At 43.2% G+C, this 24,117-nt stretch overlaps 1 protein-coding gene across 11 annotated transcripts in view; it reads left to right on the top strand.

Moving 5' to 3' along the window:
- LOC103346970 (WW domain-containing adapter protein with coiled-coil-like) overlaps nt 1–9,449 on the top strand; it is a 50,391-nt gene extending 40,942 nt beyond the window's left edge. For 8 of the 11 annotated variants that reach the window (XM_089312423.1, XM_089312429.1, XM_089312424.1 and 5 more), the window contains 2 exons: nt 6,212–6,457; nt 9,185–9,431. In XM_089312423.1, the coding sequence (XP_089168549.1) occupies nt 6,212–6,457; nt 9,185–9,399 (461 nt within the window). In that variant the 3' untranslated portion in view covers nt 9,400–9,431. Of the gene's footprint in view, nt 1–6,211; nt 6,458–9,184 lie in introns of all 11 variants that reach the window. The other 3 variants (XM_089312428.1, XM_089312420.1, XM_089312427.1) reach the window with 3 other exon arrangements.
- Nucleotides 9,450–24,117: the final 14,668 nt, after the last annotated feature.

Below are 24,117 nucleotides of genomic sequence, written 5' to 3'. Positions count from 1 at the left end.
TCTTGTGTCATGCAGTAATTTGATGTGTGAGTCACTTAGAATAAAGTTCTCATGTGTGTTCATGGTACATGTCAACTACATGAAATTTGAATGAACTGAAGTCTTCATTATGTGTGAAGTTATTAGCCGTAGAAGTTCATTAATTGGCTGTAGTGGATTCCCTTCAGTCCTCAGATGCTTTGCTTTAAAATGACTTTTAGGAATACTGAATATCATGAAAAATTAGACTGGCCATAAAATTACTCCAATTTGTTAAATAACTGAGTATATATTTGTGGAGGAATTTAATCTTGGTAAGTTAAACTAAATAGTATTTGATCAACTTCTTAGAGGTGGCATTTTGAACAGGCATGCAAGAGAAACAACTATGACACAAAAAAACTGTAGAAAACATTGGGTATTATTTGAAGCTAATTAAAGAAAACCTTTTTTTAAATTTATGATTTATTTACTTGAAAGAGAGAGAAAAGTCTTCTGGTTCACTCCCCAGTTGGCCACACTGACTGGAGCTGGCTGATGTGAAGCCAGAAGTCTGGAGCTTCCTCCAGGTCTCCTACGTGGGTGCAGGGGCCCAAGCACTAGGGGCCATCTGCTGCTGCTGTCCCAGGCCATAGCAGAGAGCTGGGTCAGAAATGGAGTATCGGGACTTGATCTGGCACCTAATTGGGATGCCAGCACAGCAGGCAGTGGCTTTACCCCTGTGCCACAGAGCCGGCCCCAGGAAGACCTTCTTAAGACCTAAAATGCATTTGCCTTTTAAAAAGTTGATAAATTTGACCAAGTAAGACATCTAAGATTTCTTTATAACAGAGATACAGTAAACTGACAGACAAATTTTGGGAGAAAATATTTGTAGTATTTTGATAAGATACGTTAAGAATTTATACAGAACATTGGGTCAAAGAAAATCGAAAAAACTATAGGAGGCTTATCTTCATGATGTTACTTTTTATCAGTGATTTCTTGAATATGACACCAAAAGCACAGGCAACTAAAGGAAAAATAAATTTGAATTCACCAGTATTAACCTCTGTGTGTCAAGGGATACAGTCAAGAAGAGGCAACCCTAGAGTGAGAAAATATTTATAAATCATAAATGTGATACAGGGTTAATATCTAGAATATATAAAGGAGTCTAACAGTAACAACAGAAAGCCCAGTTCAAATGTGGGCAGACTTTACCTAAGTGATACTTCTCCAGAGAACATATTCTAGTGGCCAGTGGACACATGAGAAGATGGTCAGCATCATTAATCACCAGGGAAATGCAAATCAGAACCACAATTCCGTGCCTGTCATGCTCATTAGTATGAGTAGTTGTGGTTTTTTTAAAGTAGAAATAAAGAGCAATTTGTTTGTTTTAGGATGTAGAGAAATTGGAACCCCGTGCATTGCTTATGATAGAGCCCCTGTGGAACACAGTTTGGCAGTTTCTCAAAGAATTAAGAGAGGATTACCTATGGCATCCAGCAGTTTTGCTCCGGGATAAAGGCAGAGACACCACTGTTGGTAGCAATTATTGACAACAGATACTAGATAGAAACAATCCCAGCGTCCATCGCCATTGGATATGAGAAGATGAACAGTGTGATACTTGTATGTGCAGCCTTAGCCACCATAAAAGAAATGGAGCTCTGATACCATACCACAGCATGGATGAGCCTTGAGGAACAAGGCAGCAACACAAGGATAAATATGGGTATGATTGCGTGTAGATGCCGCGCCTCGAGTGGGTAAATTCCTGTAGAGACAGAATAGTGGGTACAGGAGCTGGCGGGGAGTGTGAGTGAGGAGTTAACCACGTAGTGGGCAGTGTTTGGGAAGATGGACAGGTTCTGGAGTTGTATGGTGGTGGTCAGTGCACAAGACTGACGTCCCTGCATTGTACACTTAGAGTGGAACATTTTGTCTGGTACGTTGTACCAGCATAAAAGCATTGCAAGGATAAGATTGCCAATACATAATGAAAACTAAGGTTAAAACGTGAGCTGCTGTTTTGCCTCATGGTTAGTGACAGTTACTGTTTGGATGTGGAGAAACAGTTGGTGGGAACGTGCAAGGTGGTAATGTTCATGTGGAGGTCCGTTTTTCAAAATCTGTCAAAGGTTTAAAAATGCACTAATGTTTTGTCTGTATAGTGCGAATATTTTTTCAGCTTAATGAGATGAGTTGCGAAAGTTAATATCTTTGTTGTAAAGCAAATTTATGTACATTTATAAATACATGGAAAAGGTTCTGAAAGGATACATGCCTAAAGATACTCACTATGTGTATGTAAAGTAACTTGAAATGCAAATCATAGGAAGCCACGGAGCAGGAGCAGACTGGGCCTGGCTGCCTTGTTTTCTCTGCTATGCTTACTGTGTCGTTTGCTTTCCTTCAAAACGTGTTCCACGTCTCCTGTGGAGCACCACTGCAGAGGGTAGAAAGCAGACTGAGCTTTAGTGTCCTGCTCAGTGTTACACACCGTCAGAACCCTAGGAAGTTAATGATAAAAGTGCTGTTTTTATCAACATCTTTTTAGATTGTATTGTGTATCACAAAGAAAAATAGCTCACAAAGAAACTTTGGTTTATGTTCTTTGGGGTATTTTAAAAGGATCCTTAGAATAGTTGCGATGCTATTCTAGGTTCAGTCTTTAATACGTTGTAGTAACAAGTACTTTTGCAGTTTCCTTCCCCCTTCTGGCAGTAACTGGAAATACACATCAGTTCATAATTACAAGCATAAAAGGAGGGAAAGCAGTTTTACCTATTCAAACAGGATATACAGTGGATGACACAGTTGTGTGTGTTGCAGAATTGGTTAGAGGCCTAAAGTCACAGAGATGTCAACTGGAAAAGTAAGTTTAAAATGTATTCAAAAGAGATTAAGAAATGGAGCATGCATAGATAGGTGCCCATGCCTGTGTAGCAGAACCAGGTGTCCAGTCAACGAATCTATGTTGGTGTCATTCTGGTGCCAGTTCCAATTCTTGCACTAGGGCTGACCGAGGCAAATAAAGCAAGATTTCGTTCCTGCAGGAGCTATGGTGAAGTAGAAGGGAGGGAACATTACTGTTGTTACACCGTAAAAAGGTGCTGGGCAGTGTGGTGGATCTGAGGGCTCTCTGGGCACAGGGGAGTGCTACCCAACCAGCACCTTCAGTATGAAGCTTGGACTCGCATTGCTACATTTGTGTTACATTCAGGTACATGTGTACTTTGAAGCATCTGATGGAACAAACTTTGAATAAGCTGCAGCTCTCTGAAGGGGTGTTTATGTGGTGTGTCGTGTGGGAGGCCTGGAGGCTGTGACAGATGGGGAGCGTGGCATTCCGAGACCCTGTCTGAACAGTCTCAGCTCTCTCTGGTTTTGTTCTTACTCCACTCTGTACTCTGCCTTGCCTTGTGCCATCTTTTACAATTTTTTTGGAGGTTTACTCTGTTTCTTCAGAGTCTCACGTTGAACTTTTCATGGGTCCCTAGGGTCATCAGATAGAGGCGAGGGCCCTAACCTTCCGAGGTGATTCTGTTCCTGTTTATTGAGAACTTACATGTAAAACCAAACCTTTTAGCAGAGAACTACCGACTTCCAGAGATGTACTTTCCCCAGTGGTCGCCCACGTCTGAAGAAGACTCCTCTGATTTCCACACTGATTTTCTCATTTGTAATTTCTCACAAAATTGAAAAAGTCAGTCGTCAGGACAAATAACCCTGTTGTAATTGGAAATTAGGGGTGTTGAAGTGTTTGTTACTTTTGTTCCTTTGAAGTGATGCATATTGGCGTTCTGATTTGGAGTGTTTCCTTTGCTTGACATGAGGGGCCAACTGAAAAATTGTTAAGGGATAGGGACCCTTTTACCTACTGAGGGCCATTTGGATATTTCTAGCATCATGCGCAGGTCATACAGAATTATCAACTTAAAAATTGGCCTGCTATGGATTTAATTTTGTGGGCCAGGGGCTGGACGGTCCTGTGTAACTTGGCAAGTCTGTGAAAAGATTGGACGGCACTCAGGCAAAATTGAAAACACCTTGCATCTCCTTCTACCTTCTTTTCTCTGTTAAAAAGAAGAAAATCTGTGAGGTGACAGAGTGAGGATAGTTTCAGAGGGCTGTAAGTACTCATTTAACTGTTCGTGCAGTAAGTAAAAACACAGATCTGAACTTCACTGTGCACGTTAATCAACATGTCCGTAAGCTGTGTGTGGAAGAACCTTGAAGGGATATGATCTGGAGAAATGTGCTGATACAACATACATGTTTTATCATTTAATTTGGGTTTATTGATATTTGTCTATCAGTCCAGACCAGCAAAAGCCAAGCACAAAGTCTGCTGGATCTAGGACCAGGCTTTTTTAAGATGCATGCCTTAGAAGAGAAGAGCGTCTTAGCCCGACCCAGTGGAGCATGGGTAGCACCAGTCTTTGAAATGAATGGAAAGCAGCTCTGAGATGTGTCATTTGTAGAGAGCTGCTGTCCCTAATTCTGATGACCATTGTGATAGTGTTGTACAAAGACTGATGGGGAGGCCCTTTTCCGTAAGCTTGCTAGTAATTTGGCGCCTGTCCAGGAATGTGAAGGATGGTGAATGTTTAGTTCTGAGAGTTGAAAATGAAGATTTAAAGTTACTGCTCAACTGTGATACTCCTGAAACCTGCATGACTTCATAACAAGTCTAAAGGTCATATGTTGTATGTGCTATCTTAACTGCCTCCAAAAAATGCTTTGACAAGTGTCCTTCTTTGGTCTTCAGACCAGCCTTGTCAGAGTGTGGAGTGTGTGTTGCTGCCTGAGGGTCTGTGTTCTTGCATTAGAGCCCTGCTGTGTTGACAATTTCGTGGCAGGAAGATGGCATTTTGTGCTCTTTGTCTTGTCTGGGCATCCATGTGCTTCTGGTGTTGTGCTGAAATAAAGCAGGTGTGGTGCTCTTTCTTACAACCTGCCTTACATCTCTGAGTTCTTCTGAGGGTGTACACCTAAGCACAGAGAGTGGATCCTGAAAGGGTGTTTATGGACAGCTTTTCTAGAAATGCCAAGTGGCTCTCTGATGTGGGTCTTCTCCATTAGAAACGTGAAGTAAGCCTTGCTTTGCTTCTTGCCAACAGTTGGCATTGTTAGGCTTTACATTTTTGCTACTGTGGTGATATAAATGAATATCTTCCTCTGTTTTATGTTTTTGTGTTCATTAATGAAGTTGAGCATATTTTTTGTTTGCATTTCTTAGCCATTCAAGTGCTTGCTAAAATCTTTTTATGTCTTGTTTTAAAAATGCTTTCCTATTGAATAGTCTTAATTTATAGAAGTTTTTAAAAATATTATGACTACTAATACTTTGGATGTAATTGTTAAGCTTTTTGAAACTATAAAAACCTTCCTTGTAGTTTTAAAAATCTTTTAAAGACTTAAATAAAAAGTTGAGTCCACCTTCAACTGATTTTATCTGACAGAACTTGTCTTGCTTATTGTGTTCTTCAGCCACCACAGGAATCTTTAGAGCATTTAGAATTTACATTACCAGCTTGTCAGATGTTTCAGAAGCACTGTTAGGGCTTTGGTTGTTGTTGCATCCAGACTTCATAAATAAGGAGTTTGAAATAGAAACTTCCAAATATTCATGATTTTCCATGTGTGTTTTATGTTTTTTAATATCTAAATACTAAACATTTTACTAGTAGAAGAGTTCATTTTAGTGCTGATAATCTTTAAATGACACAGACAGATAAAGCATGGCCTCATGTAATATTACAGCAGGGAACTTTGTAGTTCTGAAACTCGGCTAATACAGAGCTCTAGTACGTGACATCCTCAGTCTGTATGGGAGGTGACTACTGTGATGTCTGTTCTGACTTGTCTTACATAGGTAGGTTGCTGCCATGGTCATAACATTTTTTTCCACCTTATTTTACTAAATATCTAAATCTAGTCACGTAGAATTGTTCCTTTATCATCATGGAAGCTGTTTCAATATGTGGTTAAAATAACTGTTCACGACGGCATTCCCAGTAGGCAGAGCTCAGAGCTTTGTATGTCACACGTAGGAGTGCGATATCAGGTTTTGTGACTTGCATTTATGTCACCTGGTCAGGTACTTACTGAGCACTTTGTGTGCTCAATTGTACGGACTAAATGGAATTAGACGTTTCAGATGCCAGTTCTCATATGTATGCTTGTTCTGCTTTGCCAAATTCAGGTAACTTTTTTCAGCCATATTGTCTTATTTATTTAGAATCTGCACCAGGAGACAAGGCAGTATCACATTCTTGCACAACTCCTTCCACGTCTTCTGCCTCTGGACTGAATCCCACGTCTGCACCTCCGACATCCGCTTCAGCAGTCCCCGTTTCTCCTGTTCCGCAGTCACCAATACCTCCATTACTTCAGGACCCAAATCTTCTTAGACAGTTGCTTCCTGCTTTGCAAGCTACACTGCAGCTTAATAATTCTAATGTGGACATATCCAAAATAAATGAAGGTAAATTTTCATAGTAACAATGGTTATCATGTTTTTTTCCTCAAAAAGATTTGAGAGACAGACCAACAGTGAGCTCCCATCCAGCTGTTTCACTCACCAAAAGACCTGCCGTGACTGTTGGCAAGGCAGGAATAAGAGCCGGGAACAAAGTCCAGGTCTCCCGTGTAGGTAACAAGGACCCAAGTACTTGAGCTGTCTCCTGCTGCCTTCCAGCGTGTGTATTAGCAGGAAGCTGGAATTTGGAACAGAGCTGAGATTCAAAACCCAGGCATTCTTAACTGCTAGACTAAAAGCCTGCCCCCATAGTGAAAAGGTATTTAAAATGTATTTATGGGGGCCGGCACTGTGGCTCACTTGGTTAGTCCTCCACCTACAGTGCCGGCATCCCATATGGGCACCAGGTTCTAGTTCCGGTTGCTCCTCTTCCAGTCTAGCTCTCTACTGTGGCCTGGGAAGGCAGCGGAGGATGGCCCAAGTGCTTGGGCCCCTGCACCCGCATGGGAGCCCAGAAAGAAACACTTGGCTCCTGGTTTCAGATCAGCATAGCTCTGGCCGTAGCAGCCATTTGGGGAGTGAACCAATGGAAGGAAGACCTTTCTCTGTCTGTCTCACTATCTAACTCTGTCAAATTAAAAAAAAATATTGTAAAATGTGTTTGTGTTGTATAAAATTAGTAAATCTCTGCTTTAGTACTAGTCTTTTTTCCCTTATATTTGAACTTCTCAGAATTTAGAATTTATGTTCCACATAGTTTAAAGCCATGGCATATAATTGGGTTACATTTGTGTATATTTTTCAAGACTTGCTATGTATCTGGTAGTTACTAGAGATGAATCACTTCTGTAAGTGCTAAGTACTAGGAAATGAGGAGTTCAGGTAGTTATATAAAATACTTGAAACATTTTCTGAGAAAGGGGTAGGTACTGGATAAAATTTTGCCATTTTTTCCTGATTAATTACAATGTTTAATTCTGGCCTCTTAAGTATCAAAAGTACATGGTTTCCTAAGTACCATCTTTTTTCTGTTCACTCTTAATTAAAAGGTTGTTGGAATGGGTATAGCTGAAGGGTTTGTGTGGCTACTTTTCTAAAAATAAAAAAAAATCATATGAAATAACAGCCATTTATCTGGTTAATCTTATATACTGCCCTGTGCACTTCCCATAAAATTGGCTAGGTTTCTGGGATAACCCACAGTTCTGAGAACACGGTCTAGTGTTTTCTAAAAAGTCTCACACTGAGGAGTTTTAATGGTAGATCTTAATTTATCTTTATTGTAAACTCACTCATTTTCTATCTACCTCAGATTATTTTTAATCTTTTTCAATATTTTTAAGAGATTTAGTTATTTGAAAGGCATAGTGACACAGAAAGAGAGGGATCATCCATTCTCTGATTTACTTCCTATGCGGCCATGGTAGGTAGCCAATGCCTGAGCCAGGCTGATGCTAGGAGCCAGAAACTCTAGCCTAGTATCCCACATGGAGGGCAGGGGCTCAACTACTTGAGCTGTCACTGCTGCCTTCCTGGGCACATTAGCAGGAAGCTGGATCAGAAGTGGAACAGGCAGCATTTTTTTTAAAGATTTATTTATTTATTTGAAAGAGTTCTACAAAGAGAGAAGGGGATGCAGAGAGGTCATCCATCTGCTGGTTCACTCCCCAGTTGGCCACAATGGTTGGAGCTGCACCGATCTGAAGCCAGGAGCATCTTCTGGGTCTCCCACGTGGGTACAGGGCCCCAAGTCCTTGGGCCATCTTCCACTGCTTTCCCAGGCCATAGCAGAGAGCTGGATGGGAAGTGGAGCAGCTGGGACATGAACCAGTGCCCATATGGGATGCCAGCACTGGAGGCAGCGGCTTTACTCGCTATGCCACAGCACCGGCCCCCATCTTAAATCCTTATACCCATTATATTGCATCTTCTAGGTTTTGTTTCTTTGTTGTTTATCTTGGTTCTTTTTTATTATTTTTTACTTATTTATTTGACAGGTAGAGTTATAGACACAGAGAGAGAGAGACAGAGAGAAAGGTCTTCCTTCCATTGGTTCATTCTCCAAATGGCCCCTATGGCCAGTGCTGTGCCAATCCAAAGCCAGGAGCCAGGTGCTTCCTCCTGGTCTCCCATGTGGGTGCAGGGTCCCAAGCACTTGGGCCATCCTCCACTGCCCTCCTGGGCCACAGCAGAGAGCTGGACTGGAAGAGGAGCAACCGGAACTGGAACCCACCACCCATATGGGATGCTGGTGCCACAAGGCGGAGGATTAACCAAGTGAGCCATGGCACTGGCCCCTGTTTCTCTTGTTTCAAAAATTCATTTATTTTAAAGGTAGAGTTAACCAAGAAAGATCTTCCACTCCCGAGTGACCCCAGTATCTGAGGTTAGGCCAAGCTGCTCTAGGAACTTGGAACTCAATCTGTGTCTCCCACAGGCCCCAACACTTAGACTGTCTTCTGCTACTTTCCCAGGCCCATTAGCAGGGAACTGGTTAGAAGTAGAACAGCTGGGACTGGAATCGGCACCTGTATAGGACACTGGCATTGCAGGCAGTGGCCTGACCCACTATACCACAGTGCACGCCATCACCCATTTTCTAGGTTTTTATTTCAAGAGTTCCAGTTGTAAGTGCTTCATCTGTTTTCCCAGTCCTGTTCAAGTTTCCAGGTTGTTACTAATGCTTTGTAGGCCTCTGTGCTTCTGTTTGAATTTATGAAGTAATGTTTTTAGTTCTTACAGCAGCTGTGACCCAGGCTTCACTGCGGTCCATAATTCATAAGTTTCTTACTGCTTTCAACATAACCTCTCTGATCTCTCAAGCTGCACAACTCTCAACACAAGGTATCTGTATTCTTAGAAATGTCTACAATTGTCTGGAATTTTATCAGCACTTCTTAAAAACTTCTTTAAAGATTGGCTATCTTTATTTTAGCTGGTTTTGGTAACACTAGCATTATAGTAGTATATGTATTTCCCTTTTTTAATGTTTTTAGATGATGCTTTGGAATTTATCTTAAGGTATTACTGTAAATCTGTAATATAGTGTGATTTAAGTTGCTAATAAAAGAGTTTTACTCCAAAGCTGAAGGTAAACTGCGATGTGCCCTCAATCTTCAGAAAGCATTGTTATATATTTGAAGAGCTGAAGTTTGGGCAGGTTGATGTTAGATGATTCTAAATACACACACACACACACACACACACACATTATATTTGAGAGGGAGAGACAAAGAGATCTTCTGTCCAGTGGTTTACTCTCTAACTGGCTGCAACAGCTGGGACTGGGCCAGGCCAAAGCCAGGAGCCTGGAACTCCATCCAGGTCTCAGATGTGGGGGTCAGGAACCTAGTGTTTGGGCCATCTTCTGCCGCCCCCTCAGGACCTTAGCAGGGAGGTATATCAGAGGCATAGGAGCTAGGAGCTGAACCAGGCTTGCCCAGCTGGGATCTGGTGTCTCAAGCAACAATTTGCATAATGCCTGTCCTGATGTCAGGTGACTTGGCTACATGATATGGAAAAAAACCAGTTCTTGCCTTGAGCTAGTGGTCCCTCTTCAAGTAGAGTGGCGCAAAGGCTCTTGAAGTCCTTTGACTAGGCTATGCAGCAGGAGACTGAGCACAGGACAGTGCCTGAGCCTCAGCGAAGCAATGACGGTGCTGAAGGGCTGCTGTGTGAGGTTAGGCTCAGGCTCAACTCCTTGCTGTGGCCTTGGAGTCCTGTGCTGGGTGTGCTGAGCTCTGACACAGAGCTCGTTTAGTCAGTGAGTCCACGTTGGATGTCGGTTTCTGACTTGGTTGGGTAAGTGTTCTTTGGGGGACCTAGGATTGTGGGGGGTATGTAGAGTGATGCAGAGATGTGTCTCCAAGAATAAGCACACCTCAGACTAACACAGTCCCTATCAAACCTTTGATTAGTACTCCTCCTGTTTCATCACAGCCAAAAGTATGTCACTTCTGAGGGAAATTCGCAAAAGTTCCAAGTTAACAACTGTTAATTTTTGAGTAACCTTATTATTTGTCTGCATTTTGATGAGGGAGCAACCAAAATGTGAGTTTCAGCAAACAGATCTTATTTCTAGAGCTTAGAAGTTCTCTTCAGTCTGTTTAAAAATAGTGCCTAAAAGTGAAATGCATGGTAATATTAGTTTTCTAGTCCCTGAGAAAATCACTGCATCAGATCCCTAAAGCAATGGAGGTCAGTTCATCACTTTCAAAGTTCTTTTTCAAGTTGGTTTTAAGAATACTTGGATATTTGAACTTATGTGGAACTTCCTAAATAATATGTTCTTTATGAAAAGACTTTTTGATTAGAAATGACAGGTTATTAATATTCTGAAGCGTCAAGACTATCTAGATTTGTTTTGGGCGAATTCTTAGAAATCAAAAACCCTGCTGCTTTAGGATATGACTTGATCAAAACGGCCCCCTCTGTTTTTGCCTTGTTGCTGTAATTTGGGGCTTTTATTTTAAACTACTTTTTTTTTCTTCCCTCTCTGGCTCCTAAAAATAACATATGTGTCCCATAGGCAGCCATAAACCTGTATGGGGTGATAAACATCTCTGTTAATCAGAGATGGGCTGTAGCTCATTCTGTGGTTGGACCACTCTATATTTTCTCAAGAAGTTATTGAAATCTGAGCGTGCATGTTTGTATGAACATAGATAATTGGTTTTATTGCTTTTGTTTGGATTACAGAAGTAGCAGTAAATGAAGAGAGATTAGAGTAGATTGGAAGGAAAGCTGTAGTGAAAAGTCAAACGTAGTTTCTTGGGCTGTTGTGTGATTTTATGGTTTTGACCTTGAACTAGTTTATGATTTAAGTTTCAAAACTTAGACTGTCTTCTAGCTATGTGGCACTTGATAACTTCTTTTAAAAATCTGGATTCAAGAGTCTTTAAGATTGTTAGCTAGGTTTGCTGGGGGCAAGATATGGATTGGATTGAGAACCTAACTTTACTTTTTACAATTAAATATGCTTGTATCCAGTAGTAGCAATTTTATTGTGAAACAGAATTAAGACAACTGTTAAAATCACTGGAAAGTAGAAATGACAGGAAGTTTCATTGACAGTAACACTTTGACTTTGCTCTAATTTCGATGCTGGCTGTGTGCCCAAAGCCTTCCTCCCCAGGTTTTTCTGTGTCAGGTTAGTACTCCAGTAGTTAAGCAAGGACCAGTGCCCCAGTCAGCCCCACAGCAGCCTGTGACTGCTGACAAGCAGCAAGCTCATGAACCCGTCTCTCTTCGAAGTCTTCAGCGCTCAAGGTAAGTTGATGTGTGTTGAAACTGCCTCGTGGTTTTCTTTAAAATGACGGAGAGTGCATTGTTCAGCTGTGATTATGGAGACTAGAACCTGGTCTTGGGAGAGGTCATGGACAGCCTGGCTTAGCAGTGTACAGACAGATCTTCCATACAACAAAGGGAAGGAATGTTGTCTCCCGCAGAGCGGCCTCGGTTATTTTGAAGCCAGTGGCCCTTTTCTTTAGAATTTACAGTAGGTGGGATTATGTCATACTTGCACAAAAGACATCCGATTTTCCTTTATTTGTTGGAATTAGATCACTTTTGACCTCATAGCAGTTTTCATTGAATGTATCGTAGCTATGATCGCACACCGCAAACGTGGGTCAGTGTTTCCCAACCGGTGTGTGGCAGGCTTTCCTGATAGCTTGTGCTTAACCCTAAACAGACTGGTTTTTTTTTTTTTTTTTGGACAGGCAGAGTGGACAGTGAGAGAGAGAGACAGAGAGAAAGGTCTTCCTTTGCCGTTGGTTCACCCTCCAATGGCCGCCGCGGCCAGTGCGCTGAAGCCGGCGCACCGCGCTGATCCGATGGCAGGAGCCAGACTGGTTTTCAGATCTGCAATTGCCACTGTATGTGTTTTCACTTCATGTGTTCATTAGTAATCAACTTGAAATGAAACTTGTTGAGTGGAATGCGGCGTCTGGGTCAGCGTCAGCGTCCCAGCGTCGTCGGGGTCAGCGTCAGCGTGTGTAGCGTCGGGGTCACGTAAACGTCGTGGGCGGGGCGGCTCAGTTCATCGGCGGGCGGCGGCGAGGAAGGATGCAGCCGGGGCCGTAGGGATTCTTCTGAGAAACCGAGAAGTCGGCGGCCAGCAAGGAAGCAGAGGCAGGTGGGGCCGGTGTTGGTGTAGGCCTGGGCAGCGGCGGTGAAGGAGGCGGCGGTAGCGAGGGTGAGGGGTGGCGCGGATAGAGGTGGCGGGTCCGTGTCGGGCGTCCTGGGCGGGGAAGGGCGGCTCTGCCCCGGCCTAACTGAAGCCTGGGCTTCCTAGGCGGTAAGTCTCAGTCTTCACTGGTGGCGGGTTCCTCGCTCACGTCCGACTTCCCCGGGTCTCAGAAGAGTCGCCACTGCCGCGGCTACATCCTTCCTGCCATTCCACGTGACCCCGACGCTACACACGCTGACGCTGACCCCGATGCAACGTTGAATGCGGCGTCTGGGTCAGCGTCAGCGTCCGAGCGTCGTGTGCGGTGTCGGGGTCAGCGTGCGTAACGTCAGGGTCACGTAAACGTCGTGGGCGGGGCGACTCAGTTCCTCGGCGGGCAGCGGTGAGGAAGGTTGTGGCGGTGGCGGTAGCGATTCTTCTAAGAAATCGAGAAGTCGGCGGTCAGCGAGGAAGCAGAGGTAGGTGGGGGCGGTGTTGGTGTAGGCCTGGGCAGCGGCAGTGAAGGAGGCGGTGGAAGCGAGGGTGAGGGGTGGCGCGGATAGAGGCGGTGGTGGCGGCTCCGTGTCGGGCGTCCTGGGCGGGGAAGGGCGGCTCTGCCCCGGCCTAACTGAAGCCTGGGGCTTGCTAGGTGGGAAGTCTCAGTCTTCGCTGGCGGCAGCAGTGGCTGAGGACCAGGAGAACCAGGAAGCGGTGGGTGTCGGCGTGGGCGTCCTGTGGGGCGTCCTGCTTTGCACAGCACAGTTCGTGGGCAGGCAGCAGCGGCGGTGAGGAAAGACACGGTGGCTGGGCCATTCTGGCACAGAGTCCAGCGGTCAGGAGCATCAGCAGCCGGTGAGGAAGCAGGTGGGAGTGGCGGTGCTGACGCCATGGGCAGCAGCGAAGCAGGCGGTGGCGGGGGCTCTGTGTCGGGCAGCGGAAGAGAGAGGCCGGCAGTGGCGGCTTGAGATGGCAGTGACGTCAGCATCAGGTAGGCACTACAGATGAACAGGTTGGGGAGGAAAACTGGTCATAACAGTCATATTCTGCATCATGCAGGGGAAGGAAGGTAGGCAGTCAATTGCAAGGGAGGTTTCTCTAGCTTTGAAAGTGCCCCTTACACCAGCTTTAGGCTAACAGCCTTTGGGTGTCATTTGTCAGATTCTTGGGGGTGCACATATGATGTGGGAGTTAAGTTTCTCCCTGGGATGTCTGTGCCCTGTGTCCCAGTGCCCGGATTTGAATTATGGATCCATTTCCAGTTCCAGCTTTCCCGCTAATGTGTGTCCTGGGGAGACATCAGGTGATGGCACAAGTGTCTGGGTACTTGTCAGCTACATGGGAGACTGAGTTCCTGGCTCCTAACTTCAGCCTGACCAGTCCTAGCTGCTGCAGGCATTTAAGGAGTACAGGAGTAAATGGGAGAGCTCCCTCTCTTTGCCTCTTAAATAAATAAAGTTAAAACTCTTCAAAAGTGGGTGATCTTTATCTATTCTTAAGATTTATTTCAGAAGCAGATACTTATACCCATGCAGGTACATGCACGTGCACACACACACACACACACACAGTGCAGGAAACAGACATAAAGAGGGTTCTCATCTGGTTGACTTTCTAATTCTCACAACTACTGGGCCTGAGCCTGGCTGAGTTGAGGGTTGGAGAATTCATTCCGTGTTCCCAGCAAGGGTGATGGGTATCCAAATACCTGGGTCCTATCCACTGCCCTCCAGGTCCACATTACAGGCAGCTAGACTCAGGAGCCAGAAACAGGTACCCGATTTCTTGAGCCGTCACAACTGCCTTCTCCATCCACATTAATAGGAATCTGCTAGAGTCAGGAACTGGAGGTGGATACTGAAACGGGTACTTCAGGGATGGAATGTAGGTGACCTTAATTGGCTTGGTAATCAAGATTTCAAATCCTTGCCCCTCTGAATTCTAAAAATCATTACAGTTTAGTAACAGTTTTAAAAGGAAATTAAGAATTTACAACGTGTTTTAATTTCATTTCCTTCATACATTTATTTCTCTGCAAATAATCTTCATCTTTTTCATGTGTACACACATCTTAGTATATGCTTTGGTACTATGTGAGGTTTTGTGATGTTATATGTAGTTTTTTTTAACATATCCTGTGTATAGTTAATACATTTCAATAATTGTTATTTATTGAATGTACCTTATTTTCTTAGTTCTATATTGAGTTTTTGCAGTTTTGGCAAATGGGTAAGCAGTGATATAGGGAACAAATTAATGTGCATTGGTTTTCTTTGTATTTCTTTTCTTTTCATTAGTGTTTAACAGACTCTGTGCTTTGTGGACACAACTGTAAGAACACAATGATATTGCCTTCCTTCCTCCCCCTTTCTCCTTTCCACTGTGTTTCCTTCTCCTTTTTCTTTCTGTCTTTGGTTTAGATTTTGAGCCTATTTTCAAATTACATTGCAGTAAAAAGGCTTAATACTTTACCAGATAAGTTTAACGAAAAAAAAAAAAAACAAAATTATTCCAGTTTAGTGAGACTATAGACAACTACTGTAAATAGTAATTGAATAGAAAAATGATTGTTTCAACCGTATGTGGTAAATCTTTAAGTAATTATAGATCATTAAAATTGTGGGCTGTCACCGTGGCTCAATAGGCTAATCCTCCTCCTTGCAGCACCTGCACACCAGGTTCTAGTCCTGGTCGGGGTGCCAGATTCTGTCCTGGTTGCCCCTCTTCCAGGCCAGCTCTCTACTGTGGCCCAGGAGTGCAGTGGAGGATGGCCCAAGTGCTTGGGCCCTGCACCCCATGGGAGACCAGGAGAAACACCTGGCTCCTGGCTTTGGATCAGTGTGGTGCGCCGGCCACAGCGGCCATTGGAGGGTGAACCAACAGAAAAGGAAGACCTTTCTTTCTGTCTCTCTCTCACTGTCCACTCTGCCTGTCAAAAAAGTTAAAAAATAAATAAAATTGTGGTGGGATAACATTCTTAACCATTGGTTTCACACATAGGTATAAAAGAAAGTTTTACAAACTGTATTTTCAGCAGTACTGATACACACAAACATTTCTTTCTGTTTGATTCCCGGAGATTCCTCCCAGCAGTGTCTAAGTGTTCCTTTTCCCCCACATCCTTTGCAGCATTTGTTACTCTGTTGTTTGGATTTTAGCCATTCTAATAGGGATGAGGAGCTATCTCATTGTGGTTTTGATTTGCATTTCCCTGAAGTCTGGAGATGTTGAGCATTTTGCCATATGTTCGTTTGCCACTTGTATTTCTTCTTTCAGAGAATTGTCTGTTGAAGTCCTTTTCCATTTCTGAACTGGATTGATTTTGTTGTTGACTTTTTTAAGTTGGATATATATTTGGGATATTAGTCCTTTGCAGATAGATGGTTTGCAACTATTTTTTCCATTCTGCTGGATGTCTCTCCCCTCGAATTGTCACGTCCTTTGTTTCCGAGTTTTATATAGTCCTATTTCCTTAGTTTTGCTTTTGTTGCCTGTGCTTCAGGGTTCCCATCCAAGAAGTTGTTCCTACACCAATGTCTTTGAGTGTTTCCCCTACGTTTTCTTCCAGCAACCTCATAATGTCCATAATGCCAGGTCTTAAATTGGTTCTTTGATGTATCTTCAGTTGATGTTGATTTTTGTATGTGAAGAGAGATATGGATCTACTTTCGTTCTTGTGCGTATATGCATCTAGATTTGCCAGCACCAATATTATCCTTAACTCCACTGTGTGGTCTGAGCACTTTTGTCAGAAGTCAACTGGCTATCTGTATGTGGATTAAATTCTGGGCTCTCTCTTCTGTTCCATTGAGCTACACGTTGGATTTTATGCCATCAGTAAGCTGTTTTAATGACTACAACTTTGTAGAATGCTTTGAAATCGAGTATTATGATTCATCCAGGTTGGGCTCTCTTATTCTAGATCACTCCAACTATTTGTGGCCTTTAGTGATTCCATATGAATTTTCTTTAAAGATTTTATTTATTTGAGAGGTAGAGTTACAGATAGTGAGAGGGAGAGACTGAGAGAAAGGTCTTCCCTTTCCCTGGTTCACTCCCCAAATGGCTGCAACGTGTTATTGTTGCTATAGCATATTCAGCCCTGTTATCTGTTCTATATTTTCTTGGAAAAGAGATTACTTTTTCAAAGTGAGTGAGTATTTGTATACTTTTAGTATTAATGCATATATGTAACTTACAGATCCCTCTGTCTATACCTTAGTTCTAGACAGTGAAAAATGGGGGAGAAATACAGAGGATATACAAACAACTTTTGAAAAATTAAAAAAAAATCTGATTTACCATAAGCTGTTCTTCAAACTAACTATATTTTTTATTTCATTTAAAAGGAGGAGGCCAGCTCTTCCTATACTTAATTTAATCAGATAAAGCTTTTCTTTCATTGTGTGAGCTCACAGGCATGTTGTTGTTTATTCAGCAAATCTTTGAGGGCCTATGTACCCCACTTCCACTAGTAGCTCTTCAGAAATTCACATTTTTGGAGGTTAATCACACATAAGGATGTTTTGGTATAGTCTTGTGAATAAGTAACATTCTCTGTATAAATTCTCTTGGGTGGCAGATAACTAAGTGGGAGTGTGGAGCAGAGAGAATCAAACCTTTTTTCAGTTTCCTGTGGGCTCAATTCCTTTTATTAAATTATAATCAGTCATAATTTTATTAAATTATATTCAGTCAGAAACATGGGGACGTGAGTAACTGCTTGTTTTAGTTTTGAGTAATGCATCTCTGTAGAATTGTCAGGTGCAGTGGAATACAGGAAAGGACTTTGGAGACCAGAACAGCTTCTTCCTCTAAATGAGTTCGTTGTTTGTATCAGCACAGTATTCTTGTGCACTAATTTTACACTAATTTTGTCATTTGCTGTTCTTTCTCTGCATGCTACATTTCAAATTGAAATGTTTCTTGTATATTTTTAGTATTCTCTTAAGTTACTTGTTTTGGTAAAATTTTTTAAGTGGACATCTTTAGATTTTCCTAACATCTTGTGGCTCAGTAGACACTCTATGGTATTTTAATTGATTTTTAGTCTTTTTCTACTGATACTGGCAGTTTTGCATGGACACTATGATACGTTCTTGGTGCATTAATAGGTTGGTTTGAAAGTCCACAATACATCAGCTGTTTTTGCACAAATTTGCATTTTTAAAAACAAGCGTTCATAGTAGAACTAGATTGTTATTTTTAATACCATTACCAAGACAGGTAATGGTAATGAAATTTGTATTTGCATTTTTTAATCCACCATGTGTTCTTGTTGTCTAGATTTGTCATGACCCTTTGTAGCATTTTAATAAATAGATAAATTAAAGAAAAGTGAGATAGTCACGCTTAGGGAAAATACAGGTTTTCTTTAACAGTGCCACTCAGCATTTAATGTGTATATTGAACAAACGGGGGTCTTGTTAAAATGCATATTCTGCTTAGCACTTTGGGGCTGGGCCCCAAAGATCTGCCTTTGAACAGGATCCCAACTGATGGCCATGCTGCTGGCTTTACTTGAATAATTTTGTCCTAGAGCAGCACTTTACAGTGAAAATATGAATTAGTGCAAACTATATGTTCACTTCTAGTATCCTCATTTGAAAATGATGTGAAATCAACTTAAGTGGTTTTTTAGCCTAATATACCCAAAGTACTATCATTTCAACATTTAATTAATATGCTGAAAACTATTAAGGGGTTTCTTTACTTTTTTTTGGACCAAAGTGTTTAAAATCCAATGCATATTTTGCATTTACAGCCCATTTCAGCTTGGACTCGTCACATGTAGTGTGTCCAGCATGTCACCCATGATTGGTAATGGCCACTGGCTGGGACAGTGCAGTTCTGGAGTGTACTATCTAGATTCACCACTCCCTGGTAGTTCTATAAAGAAAGTTTGATGTGCCTGATTTCTGCTGTACTCTGTTTATGCAAAGCAAGGTCGGGATTGATGGGACCTTGAGCTATAGAGTGCAGCTCATTTTAGTTTTATTCTTTGTAAGTGCACATTCATTACAGAAGACTTAGACAATACAGGGAATGGAGGAAAAATAAAATCACATCAAATCCTGTCATTGAGTCAGTTGCTGCTTTTCCATAGGAGGAACTTTTTATGCCATGAAGTACTAAGGTTGTATAAAACCTTTCCAGATAATTTTATAAAACATGTTTTATACACCTGTATTTAGTATTTACATAGTGGATCAGCAGAAAGTTGATGTTGACAGTGTCAGTCTGAGAGGACTAACCAGGAGTACTTTTAGTGTTCAGGGAATAGTAATACCCACCTTTACCCTTAACTAATATGTGAAGTAATCTTTTAGTTAGGTTTTAGTCCGAGTACCTGTACCTGGATGACACTGGGCACACTTCTGAGTTTTCGTGTATATTGTCCTTGTGAGTGTTACAAATTTGGCTGAAATCCTGTATATGTAATACTTGGTCATTAATGCCTAAATTATTAGATTTACTCTTATTCAACGGGATGTACAGTGTCAAGGAACAGTCATTTGTCATTATTTGGGACACTGGCACCCAATATTGGAATGCCTGTTTTGCAAGTTCTGCTTCCACTCCCATATCCTGGGTGAGTTTGAATCACTGCCATACATGCTGTATACCTGGCTTGAATTCCTATCTTGGTTTTCTTCACCATCATCTGCCTAGACCCACAGTGTGATCTGCATATACATTATGTAGTCGAGTTAATAATCTGGGGCCAAGCCAGGTAATGCTCAGCAGTAGAACTAATGCTTGACAGCAGAGATGATTCTACCTGCTGTTAGCAAGACAATCAGTGTGTGTATATTTGACATAGGTAGGTAGTGATGGAACAAGGACAGAAGCCTCAGCCATTTTAGGTTTCTGTTACCCTTACCTTCTCTCAAGGGACCAGTATAGTCTCACAATGTGTTGTTCTCCATCCCACCCCCTGCATTCTGCCCCATGCTTGGAAACTAGGGGGCCAAACTTGAAAAACTTGTATGGAGAAGCTCACCTCTGTTTATTGCCCCCCACCACCACTAGTGCACCTAAGATATAAAAAGGTCCAGCCCACTGGGGTCTGGTCACTCTGCTCTGTATTTGTGTGTGTGTTTGTGTGTGTGTGTACGCATGCTTGTGTGCTAGCTGTTCATCACCCATCTCTGTGGATTTATTTTCTTTGGATAAGCTTTGTCTGGCTATGAGTTCGTATTCTGTCTTTTCTCTGATCTGCAACCTTTTGCTTATATTTGCTGCCCCGTGTGAGAAGTAGAGGGAGGGGCCAGCATCTTGCCCCAGTCTGCACTCTTGTATTCTCTGGGTGAGAGCTGTGACCTCCCCCCCCCACCCTTCATCTGGATAAATTCTTCCCCTTTTTAGTGTCTCCTCCCGCCCCTAACCTTCTCTTTCCTACAATCTCCTTTTTCCCTTCTGACCTGGAAGATCCTATTCAGAACATTTTCTCACTCATGCTTGCACTTCTCATTTTGAGCGAATTCACAGCCAGAGCCTTTGCCTGATCTCATCATCACATGCCCACATCGGACCTAGTTCTCAGCCCATCAGATTGGTAAGAGAGGTCACGCTCACCGCATGCCTGCTGGGGCAATGCTCGTGACCAGTTCATCCGCCTTTGTAGGGCCTGGTTGTTTAGTTGGTTTCTATCGCTGTCTCCTCTTAGAGGACTCAGGACTTAAGTTCTCGGTTGAGGTGATTCTTCCCCAGGGAAGCCCTGCTACAAGAACCTCTTCCCTCAGACCATAGTTTGCTTAATCCATGGGCTCCAAATTTCAACTCCCTTCTGGCCTGCCTCTGAAAAGACTTGCACAAGCTGGGGACTGAAGGGGGAGACAAAACCAAAGCTATTATTCCACCTCAGCGTGAATTTGTTTTTTTTGTTTGTTTGTTTCAAAATTCTCTTAAGATTTTGATAACTTCACACAGAGAAAAGGCAAATGGTCAGAAGCCCCTATTCCAAGCCTTTTTCCTCCATTGGGGTCAACTTTCTGTGTGTGTGTGTGTTTTAACTTTTATTTAATGAATATAAATTTCCAAAGTACAGCTTATGGATTACAATGGCTTCCCCCCATAATGTCCCTCCCACCCGCAACCCTCCCTTTTCCCACTCCCTCTCCCCTTCCATTCACATCAAGATTCATTTTCGATTCTCTTTATATACAGAAGATCAGGTTAGCATACATTAAGTAAAGATTTCAACAGTTTGCTCCCACATAGAAACATAAATTGAAAAATACTGTTTGAGTACTAGTTATAGCATTAAATCTCAATGTACAGCACACTAAGGACAGAGATCCTACATGAGGAGTAAGTGCACAGTGACTCCTGTTGTTGACTTAACAAATTGACACTCTTGTTTATGGCCTCAGTAATCACCCTAGGCTCTTGTCATGAGCTGCCAAGGCTATGGAAGCCCCCTGAGTTCACCGACTCTGATCATATTTAGACAAGGCCATGGTCAAAGTGGAAGTTCTCTCCTCTCTTCAGAGAAAGGTATCTCCTTCTATGGAGGTACTATGGAAGTCAGTCTGGAGATTCCTCAGAAACCTGAATATAACCCTACCATTCAACCCAGCCATCCCACTCCTTGGAATTTACCCAAAGGAAATTAAATTGGCAAACAAAAAAGCTGTCTGCACATTAATGTTTATTGCAGCTCAATTCACAATAGCTAAGACCTGGAACCAACCCAAATGTCCATCAACAGTAGACTGGATAAAGAAATTATGGAACATGTACTCTATAGAATACTATACAGCAGTCAAAAACAATGAAACCCGGTCATTTGCAACAAGAAGGAGGAATTTGGAAAACATCATGCTGAGTGAATTAAGCCAGTCCCAAAGGGACAAATATCATATGTTCTCCCTGATCGGCTACAACTAACTGAGCACCAAAGGGGAAACTTGTTGAAGTGAAATGGACAGTATGAGAAACAGTGACTTGATCAGCTCTTGTCCTGACGGTTGATGTACAATGTAATACTTTATCCCTTTTAGTATTTTTTTTGTTCTAGTACCATTGGGGGTCAACTTTCCTCACTCTGATTTCTCATGGAGGAAGAAGGCCTAGAGCCACCCCTTAAATCGTCAGCCTGCCCACCCCTCTTTTCTCCCATACCTGATAAGCTGGCCTCTCAGGAACACAGGCCTTTGCTCACTGCATTCCTCCTCTTTCTCCAGGGCCTCCTTTTCCCTCTCCACTGGCAACAAGGAAAGTTACCACCCTTCCAGCCTCTTCTCTGAATTCTCTTTCTCCTGCTCTTCCTGAGGGAGCTAAAACTCTGTAAGCTCTCCGCCCCTCCTTCATGTCATCCTCTCTGAGATCCTGGCCCAGGTTGTGACCCTCCTCCCTGCTCACCCCAGGGTCCTCCCAAGCGTCCATCTGGTGATTCCTGTCTGGCCGACCCACCTGATTCCCCTTCATTAAGCCTCCTCTGAGGTCAGCTTTTCTCATTCCAAGCCCTCAAACCAGGGAAATACTTGGAATCTCCCCTCGCACCCTTGACTTTCCCTTCCACTGTTCTCTCGGGGATGCTGCAGCCTCGGGACCATGACCCTCTCCTTACCCTTGTCCCCTGTCTGGCTCTTCCCCACTCCTGTCACCGGCAGCCAACACTGCCTCTTTCCTCTCTTCCTGACCTCTCCTCCCCAGTCTCCTCTGCCAGTCCAGTCCCTCCCCCTGCATGTAGAAAGATAGTGTAAAGGCTAGCAGAGTGTGTATTGCTCTGGAAAGCTCTGCACCTGAGACATGCCAAGCTCCAAAGACAATGCACTGTCAACTCCAACTAGGAGCCTTTCTCACTTCTGCCCACCTGTCAGGGTCCGTGTGGTGCTCAGCACCTCCCCCAACAAGAGCTTAAGAAAGGACTCTGCCTGCTGCTCAGATGCAATGAAGCCTGACGTCAGCACCACCACCCACACTCCCACACTCCACCCTCTGTCCCACAAGCTCAGCCCCTGCTCTCTTTACAGTCCCCCCTCTCTGTCCTAACTAAAATAGTCTCTACCTGTCACTTCCCCCCTCCTATGAACCCGAAAATCCTAAAATGTAATGTAATGGAGCTGTATCTCACACTACTCCTCTCACATCTAAGTTCTCTCTTGCACGAAGACAGAACCTCTGCTCCAGCCATCTCTAATAATATATTTTGCAGAACTGTCAAAGAAAAACTGAGTAACAGTGGTAAGTCCTGAGCAACTTTGCTCCAATGAATGCTCCATGTCTAATCCCCTCCCATCTTTTCCCCTCCATTGTCTAGCTTTGTCGTTCTCTCCTGTACTGTGTCATATATATGCACGTATTGTATGTCTATATGGGAAAATTCATTAACAGCTTTTTGTTTCCATTTGGTTACACTGTGTTAGATATTTGAGAAGTATTTCCAACTACAGGTACTCTTAAAACTGGTAGAAGGCATTGGAATTTTGGTAAATGTTTTTATAAGTTATTTGACAGCTAAAATTGTTTGCTAAGTTTTCACTGGATTTTAAGTTATTGACAGTAAGAAATCTTGAAAGCCTGACTTGTTCCCTCATTTCTCTAGTCTGTTCAAGATGGGAAACTGATTCTGTTCTGCAGGACTCCTCGTCAGGATGTACAGTTTGATCTTTAGACCTTATATTAGACAGTTTGGATAGGGTCGTCTTAATGTTTTGATCTTACATAGAAGGACATAGCTGTCCTCATTGGCATCATCTTTCCTCACAGGAAGAAAATTGTCCTAACATGCCTGTGACTGTAGATTTCCAGCTCAGGCCACCAAAGATTAGGCATGGGATTGAGCGCCCCCTTGGCTGACATTCCTAAAGGCTGCTTCTGTGTTCTGCTTCAACAGAGGCCAGGAGATAGAGGAGCGAGTGAGGCAGCAGGAGCAATGTAAGGATAGGTGGCAGGCCAGTTAATGGCCACTTTACACCGTGAGCTGCCATCAAGGAGACCCAACAAGGCCAGTCCATCCCTGAATGGCACGTGTTTAGGAAATGAGGAGTCAGGGCATTGGGCAAGTAGCTGTCATGAAGAGCCCTGTCGGCTCTGACAAGAGCCAGGCCACTGGAAGCGGAACTGCCCTCGGGGTTGAAGGACTCCTGGGTCAGAACCACAGACCCTGTTGGCCCCAGGCTAAAAAGCCTTTCCCTCTGCCCAGCTCCCAGAGTAACCACCGCCATCAGGAGGACAGCCTAGGGTCAGTACCAATCAAGGCAGACGCCACCTATACGATACTAACCTCCTATTCAGGCCAGCCCTCCTCTCCGGCCAGCAAGGTGGTGGAAGTCAACGGGGTGTCTTCCCCAAGGAGGCTCACACCTCCCTTACTATGGCTCATCCAGGGCTCCATGTGAAGACACACACACACAGGCCGGGACCTCACAGATTCCTTGGCTATAACACACCTGATTATTACTGAACCCCTTCTGTCAGTTTCCGTTTGCATCTCAATGGGAAAACTGCCTCCTTTCTTGGATCCTGTAACAATGACTCTGTCCTGTGATTT

This window comes from Oryctolagus cuniculus, chromosome 13 (genome assembly GCF_051225735.1).
Source record: "Oryctolagus cuniculus isolate XC-2025 breed Fujian yellow rabbit chromosome 13, ASM5122573v1, whole genome shotgun sequence".
NCBI lineage: Eukaryota > Metazoa > Chordata > Mammalia > Lagomorpha > Leporidae > Oryctolagus > Oryctolagus cuniculus.
The sequence above is the reverse complement of the archived record's forward strand: the minus strand, read 5'-3'. Positions and strand labels throughout refer to the sequence as shown.